Here is an 8,392-nt window from a genome sequence, read left to right on the forward strand (position 1 = left end):
AAGACTGTGTGAGCAACCCCCTCTCCAAGAGTGATTTGAGTTTAAAATCCAATCGAGAGAAAACCCCTAGAGCCGAAGAATTAGATAGTGGTTGAGCATCACTGGAATCTAAGTTTAGTACGCTCCGCCTGTTACTCTTGAGAGCTGCAGACTCTCTAGACGGATAGGTGTCAATTTCCTCAGAGACCAAGAGTAATTGTGGTTCTCGAAGAAGAAGTCTGTGAAGGTTTGGAGATCTCCTCAAGTATCCACCACGAGTAATGGACATTGGTTGACGAACCAATTGTCGAGGAGAATAGGGTGAGGAGAGTTTATCTTCGGTGTTAAGTCATGGCCCCTCCAACCAGACGTAGTTCTTTTGCAGAAGAACGAACTGGTCGAACAAATCCCTCGTCTCCTCCGAGCATTTTGGTTATGTATTCCTTCCCTGCTCATTTCCTTCGATATGCATGATATATCTTGTTGCTTGTTTTCCTTCGCTCTAGTTTATTTCCACTGCTAAGTGTTTGGAGTTTTGAAGTTTCAAAAGAAAATTTAAAACTACCATTCACCCCCCCTCTGGTAGACATACTTCATTCCTACAGTTATTGTTAGGGTTAGGGTTAGGGTTACAGTGGTTAAATTAGGGGTTAGTGTTAGGGTTATAGTTATGGCTATGCTTAGGGTTAGGGTTAGGGTTAATGTTAAGGTTAAATTGACTATGAATATTAGTTATTTGTCCAATTTGTGGATAATTTAGTTTATTTGTCCAGTTGAATTGGTTAAATTGGTTGGATGACATATATGGATGACTATATTGTTTTCATTGTTGTTAGATGCATAAGCTCGTAAATGTTCATTATTTGGACAAGACGACATTTATGAATGGAAATGACGATGAAGGGGAAGAGGCTATGGTTTTTGACACAAGTCCAAGATTTGATGATCTTATAGTGAAAGTGAGAAGCGTCTTACATTGGAATGACCCAAATGCGGAGGTTAATCTTATTGGGAGGTATGACGTTGGATTGGGATTAAAGTCCCGATTAAAGGATCTGCCCATCACCTCCCAATTGCATTGGAATGTGTACAAGGACAAAGTAGACGGATCACAAGACAAGTCTCTTGAGATATTTGCCACAAAGGTTGATCCTCCTCCCTTGCAAATTGATTTGAACCGCAATGCATCATCCCCAATACATGATGGTAGTGCCGAGGTGTATGTCTCCAATTGTTCTAGCCAACCACCAAGTAGCCAACCACCAAGTAGCCAACCCAAAGAAGATCCTAGCAATGCTAGCACCATAGTACTCCGAAATGATGCTATTCCTCTTGTTCAAGAAGATGCTAGTGGTCATGTTGGCCCACTCTTCAAATTATAACGTGTTGCCGGTGGCATTTGCCTTGGTGCCTTCGGAGCACGATGATAATTGGGAGTGGTTCATGGAGCATGTGAGAACAAAGGTGATTGGCAAGAAAGAGGTATGCATTATATCAGATCGCCATCATGGGATTCTCAAAGCAATAGACGTTGATATTCCCGGTTTTCCAAAGCTTCAAAACCATTGGTGCATGGGGCACTTTGTTGCAAACTTTTACCGGGCACGCAAGAGCAAGGAGTTTTGCAAAGACCTTACCCTTGTTTGCGTTGCATTCAACACCGACACATTCAAAAGCCGATATGATAAACTCCTCAAGGCATTGGAGAAGAACAAAGGGGGGGGGAGAATTCTTGCTTAGGCACGAGCCAGATAAAGAAAAGTGGTCACACGCTAACGATGAAGGAGGTATGCGATATGGAGACATGACAAGCAACATGGTGGAATGCTTTAACAATGTATTGAAGGGTGTCCGGTCCTTGCCGGTGACCGCAATACTCGAGTACACTTTCATCAAGCTCAACGAGTACTTCCAAAAGCATTCCAAAATCACGGCCAAGTGGATTGGCGAGAAGATGGACTATCCATTGAAGGTTCATGATTGGTTGTTGCATCAAGCGTGCAAGTCTGCCCATCAACAAGTCATAAAGTACAATGAAAAAGAAATGATATATCAAATAGATGAGCCGGGTGGGACAACAAGAGACGGTGTGTTTTATGGTGGAGTTGCGTACGAGGTGCACCTCAAAAACCGATGGTGCCAGTGTGAGAGGCCACACAAATATCATTGGCCTTGCTTGCATTTGATGACCGCAACACGGGCAGGAAACTTGCGCGTTTCCGATGGTACAACAGTACATTTGCACGAATTTTCATTGGAACAAACGAGGTTGATGTGGGCGCCTCAGTTTAATCCTTTCCTTGATGAGTCACAATGGCCTGAGTATGATGGCCCAGACATTGTGCCAGATCCAGCACTCATGGTGCCAATGAGGGGACGAAGAAGAAAGAAGAGGTTCAGGAGTGACATGGATGATCTAGCTGGATACACCAGAATGAAGCAATTTGGTAGTGGTCATTTCATGGAGACACCGGACACCAACAATTGTGGAGAATGCAATGACACGGGACACAACGTTAGGAGATGCACGAAGAAACCTAGAACCAACACGGGCACTAGTCAAACACATGGAGGGAGGACTAGCCTTGGAGGGGGCCGTGGACGTGGAGGAAGGACAATTCTTAGAGTGGGCCGTGGAGGAAGGACAATTCTTAGAGAGGGCAGTGGAGGAAGGACAATTCTTAGAGGGGGCCGTGGCCGTGGAGGAAGGACAATTCTCAGAGGGGTCCGTGGATTCGGTGGTTCTACGACACGTCGGGTTGATAGGGGAAGGCCTATCGACGTGTTGCTAAATCCAGATGGTTGAAATAATGTGAATGGTACTACTTGTCTCCATACATATCAATGTGTTGATATATTTGTCTCTATACATGTCAATGTGTTGATATATTTGTCTCTTTACATTAGGCATGGCTTCATATTTTGACTTAACATCTTTAATTGTTGTAGGCATGGCTTCATCCGGTTCCATGACGAGGCCACCGTGTGCTAACCAAGAAGACATGCCGAACAAGTGGCAGAACGCATCTTTGGACAAGGTGAAGGAGAAAGATGTGAAGATTTTGCCATGTTGGTGTGGAGATGTTTGCAAGGTGAAGGTGTCCACCGACCGAAAGAAGTCATGGACGGAAGGGAGGAGATATTTTGTATGCCCCAACTATGCTTATGATCGTGCGCTTCCAACTAACGCATATGACCAACCACCGGTATGCTAGAGAAGTAACATGTTACTCTCAAATGTGTGTCAACACTAACAAAAATTTTGTATGCAGTCACCGCCTCCTCTATGCAAGTACTTCACGTGGATAGATCATGAAGTGCCAGAAGATGTCCAAATTGACCAATATCAAGATTGTCTTAGGCGCCAGCGGCTGTTCGAAGAATCGTTTCGAAGAGGCTTGGAGGAAGAGCGTCGTCAGAAGGAGAGGATGGAGCGGAAGAAACGCGAGGAGGAGAGGGCAGGCCAAGCGAAGCTTGCTCATGAGGAGGAGAGGGCAAGAAAGCTTGCAAAGGCTCGCGAGGCACAAGAGGAGGATGAGGCACGTGACAAGAAGGGGAAATGGCCCCGTATGAGTCAGTAAGGCCTTCGCTTCGGTGGACTCGTCATGTAACCAGATGAAGCCATGCCACATTTATCATTTATCATGAACTATGTAGTACTAAGGCAGGAAGCCATGTGTCGTGAACTTATCGTGAATGAATTTGACATTTGTAATGAATTTGTCATGAGAACTAAAGTTTGTCTGCAATTCCTTTGTTACTGTGATGAAATTTTGTGATGAATTGTTGTGCAAAGTGTTACACCCCCTGAAAAACAGGGGAATTGCTCTGTTTTTTACCCTACCGCCACACCCCCAGGCGGCAGGGTAGGCTAGCCTACCGCCGCCCCCACTGGAGGTAGGGTGCCAAATACTTTCTGTACCCAATTTTGCCATTCTCCTGGCGGTAGGGTTGAGCCAAATACTTTCTGTATCCAATTTTGCCATTTTCTTGGCGGTAGGGTTGACCCTACCGCCAGGAGTGCTGGCGGTAGGCCTCTGTATCGTACCGCCATGGATAGTGGCGGTAGGCCCATTGTCCACATCAGCAGTGGCTGACGGCCGTCAGTGGCCGTCCAGGTACCTACCGCCAGGTGGTGTGGCAGTAGTACGTGCAACCTTACCGCCACACCCCCTGGCGGTAGGTAAAAGGATCAGATCCCGAAATTTTTCCACCCGGGGGTCAGATCCCGAATTTATATGCAAAAAGGGTCAAAACACTAAATTCGGCCGCAGAGGGGTGACACCATCAGTAACTACCAACCATGTGTTGCTTCGATGCCCCCGCCCTCTTTTTTTTGTGTTGCCACGTGTGGGTTTACGACATTACATCGGGTGGTGTTGCATTTATGTATGCAACTTTTTGTATTTTCTGTGTTCTTGCTTCAGCAAGATGTATTGCCCCTCGGGCTGTTAAGGTTTTTTTATCCGGATCCCCACATAAATTGGAACATCACTTTTGACCCGGTTTCCCACATAAATTGGCTTAATTTTCTTTTTAATTGAGATCAATATACATGTGGGGATGGCCCTCACCCCACCCCGCATTAACTGATTCAAAATAACATTTGTGGAGTAATTGAGAAGATTGTACGAGCACTAAGCACTGGGGTTTCCGGTGCATGTCAAGGAAGATGACAGTGTGGTGGATGATAAATGGAGCCTCCTGGGTCGCACTGATGATATACCTACTTGCCGAGATGCGGTGAAGTTTGCTCGTGAGAGAGGTCTTCAACTTCTACGCCTAGAGACTGGTTGTCATGAAGTACAGAAATTATGGGAGGTCATGTGGGTGAAATCAGCGGGATTCCATATTTTATGTGAGATCAAGGAAGTCGTAAGCACGTTCTAGGGATTCATGACTCATTTTGTTCATCGTCGTGCAAATGAGGCAGCTCATTACACTGCTAGGGAAGCACTAAATATTGATAATTTTGTAAACTATGATGTAATCCCTGGCTTTCCGACTCACATTTCGCAGTCGGAAATGCCTTCACCAATTCAATAAAGAGCCGGAGGGCGGAGAGCTTCAGGGAAAGAATCTAAGGTTACTTTTGAAGGAAAAAGGTTTCGGTTTTTCAACATGAAATTGTGTTTTAGATTTCTTTTTTAGAAGAAACAAGGCCGGCCCATGTTCATATAGTCTCTACTCCTAATGAAGCAACTGGTAGGATTGCGTGCATGACTTTTTTCGTCCCACCACTTTCGTCCGGTTTTCTTTTGTCCACTCCCCTCACCATCCCTTGACGCTGGTTTTATTTCCCTCAAAAGACAACTATTCGCCTTACAAACCACTCCTCTCCCCAATAGCCCTTGGGGATGCTAGGGTTCCTTCGCCGCCGCAGCACATGGGCTCCTCGACCAGCCCTGCCTCTTGCCGCTCCGCCCCCGCTTTCTTCTCCGCTCGTTGCACTCACCCTTGCCTTCCCGATGGTCGCCGCCTTCCCCGCCGGTCCTCGCCTTTCCTGCTGCGTGCCTTACCCACAACCCCTGACAGAACGTCGCATCGTCGCTGACTGCGCCGCCTGCAACGCTCCACGGCGAGGCACGCACCACCGCAGGCCGCAACGCTCCATGCCCTCCCTACTCCCACCTGTGCGGCTCCACGCCGCACCCTGTCGTCATCCTCGCCGCCCCTTCCTCTTCCTCCGGCTGTTTCCCGCGACTCCTTCGCCTCTTGGTAGCCACCATTGTAGGGATGCCGGCGGCGGCCACTGACTCCTTCGTGCACGCGACGGCCCAGGTACCTCGCCCTATTCCTCATCTCTTCCTTTCCCTCCCTCCCTCATCTCTTGCTTCTCTCTGCCAACTGCCATCTACATCAGCCTCTGGATCTTGGCGATCTCATGTCCTCGATGGATTTGAAATCGCCCACCATTATGAATCCGGTGTACACAATATGTGGGTAGCATTGTTGGGTCTAGATTTGAATGTGGAGCTGCATGAGAATTCAGTCAAGGCTTTAAAACATAAAGGAAATTTCCACTGAATTTTGTCACATGCAAACTGGCGGAAGGGGCTCAATAATCAGAGTATTCCCCTCAAGATGTGAACTGAGCCGCCGCCCTCAGTATGTGTGTTGCTTCTGCTGAATGATGCTCCGTTGCTGTTGTTGCTATATTATGATTTAGTACAACTTGTCTGAATGGGTTAGAAGAGGGGTGAGGAACTGTTTCATGGGCAGTCATGTACGTTTAAGTTTCATTATCATCTTAAGTGTGAACTTGCTTCAAACTGTCAATTTGCCTTCCTGGCACAAAATTTCTCTGTAGGGGTGGTTGTATAGAAACATCTTCTTCCAAAAAGTAAATGTTTTCACACCAAATATTTAATGGTTTGTTCAGATAAGTGATGCAATGAGTATAGCAGTGTAGTCTTTGATGGAATTTATACTAAAAGACACTTTGTGATCTCTAAATACTTTATTTACCTCCAAGATTGTAGCCCTTAAACTAAAAATTAAATGCTTATTCCTCTCTGTCCAGTATACTATTGTGAGATGGTCTGCTGCCAAAGGAGTTGGCACGATAACTGCATGTTTAACACATGTACTGTCTGAAGAAGTTCTATCAACAATTTGGCAGCATTTTTCTCCGGGTGAGGTTCGTTTATGATATATAAACTTCAAAGCATCTTTTTTTTTTGAAAAACAACATCGACTTTATTAATTAGAGATAATAGTTACATCGTCTGTCAGAAGAAATACAATATTTCCCATGGGCCCCTCAATCCAATCACTAGTCATGGATCATTTAGCTAATCTAGCGAGCTCATGGGCTACTTTGTTCGCTTCTTTATTACAATGCTCAAACCTAGTAACCGGAAAATCACAGCCAGAAAATAACAATCCTCAAAGATTGCTGCCGCCGGTCCTGTGGAATGACCTCCGTTCTTCATCGTGTCAATTGCTTCCATATTGTCAGAATTAATAATAACGCGATTGCACCCCGCCTTATGAGCCAGATATGAACCAAACCTAAGTGCCAGTGCTTCCTCTGTCAGAGCATCCAGACAACACTCGATCTTGTCGTTTCCACCTACAATGAAGTTTCCTCTATCATCCCTGATAACAGCCCCCGTTGTGCCCCTTAGTTGGTCATGATCAAAAGAAGCATCCACATTCAATTTAACAAAACCCATGGAAGGTTTGCTCCATCCTTCACTCTTCCTCTTTGCCTTTGGTGAGTAGGCCTGTACATAATTTGATGTTATAGCCCGAATCCCGATCGAGATTTGTGACGCCTCTTGTACCTTCCCCTCATGAACAAGCTTCCGTCTATTCCACCATAAGTACCACGCAGTTATTGCTATCAGCTCTCGTGTATTCTGGGAATCTAAAAAAGGCAATTCATGTTCAGGCATAAGAAGTAATACTTCCAGGACCGCTTCTCCTGCACGATCCACACCACAGTCTTTTTTAACCACTTCATACAGTCCTAAATTTCCCCACACTTCTTTTGCCTTTTGGCATAGAAATAACATGTGTTTAGTATCTCTGGTCCATTCGGACATGCCGGGCAAATGGGCGAAGTTTTTATATGTCTATTCGAGAGCGTCACACGACATGGTAGAGTCCCGTGAAGTGTACGCCAGACAAAAATCTTGACTTTTGCCGGACAAGCTAATTTTCCATATCTTTCCCCAAATAGGGTTGGCCTTACTTCTACCCATGCCATTTGTATACTCCAATTTTCTCCCATGCTGTTTATACCATTCTTCCAAATAAGCTGATCGTACATTGAATAGACCGTTCTTTGTGTAGCTCCAAGCAATAAAATCCTGCATATTATTCATTGGTAGAGGAATTTCCAGGACTCTTTGAGCATCAACTGGCCACAAAGTTTGTCTCACCAACTCCTCATCCCAAAAATTCGTCACTGGATTAATAAGGGCTGAAACTTTTGTCAGGATATTCCCTCTTCTAGGTGTAATGATTCTCCTATTCGCACAATTTGGGATCCATGCATCTCTCCATATATCAATATTTTCTGCATTACCAACCCTCCATATATAGCCATTCCTGAGAGATTCCACTCCCGCCATAATACTTTGCCAGGTAAAAGAGGAACCCTTTTTCAAACTTGCATTCATCAAATCACCATCCGGGAAATATTTTGCTCTTAGTATTGTGGCACATAATGATTCAGGATTATCCAGGAGACGCCAGGCTTGTTTGGCTAACATGGCCAGATTAAAACAGTGTATATCCCTGAAACCCATTCCTCCTTGGTCTTTTGGAACACACATCTTCCACCATGCCATCCAGTGCATCTTTTTCCGATTGTCCTCATCACCCCACCAGAAATGCGACATCGCGTCAATGATTCCTTTGCAAAAAATTTAGGAATTTTAAAGACGGACATGGCATATGTTGG

At 45.3% G+C, this 8,392-nt stretch overlaps 1 protein-coding gene across 1 annotated transcript; it reads left to right on the forward strand.

Annotated features, from left to right (window-relative positions):
* Nucleotides 1–2,930: 2,930 nt before the first annotated feature.
* On the forward strand, nt 2,931–3,560 carry LOC147967222 (uncharacterized). Its single transcript, XM_087531072.1, has 2 exons — nt 2,931–3,185; nt 3,252–3,560. Exons 1-2 carry the CDS (start codon nt 2,931–2,933, stop codon nt 3,558–3,560), a joined length of 564 nt encoding a protein of 187 aa, XP_087387198.1.
* The last annotated feature ends 4,832 nt before the right edge of the window (nt 3,561–8,392 follow it).

This window comes from Triticum urartu, chromosome 6A (assembly GCF_056163025.1).
Source record: "Triticum urartu cultivar PI428250 chromosome 6A, HENAU_Tu73, whole genome shotgun sequence".
Taxonomy (NCBI): Eukaryota; Viridiplantae; Streptophyta; class Magnoliopsida; order Poales; family Poaceae; genus Triticum; species Triticum urartu.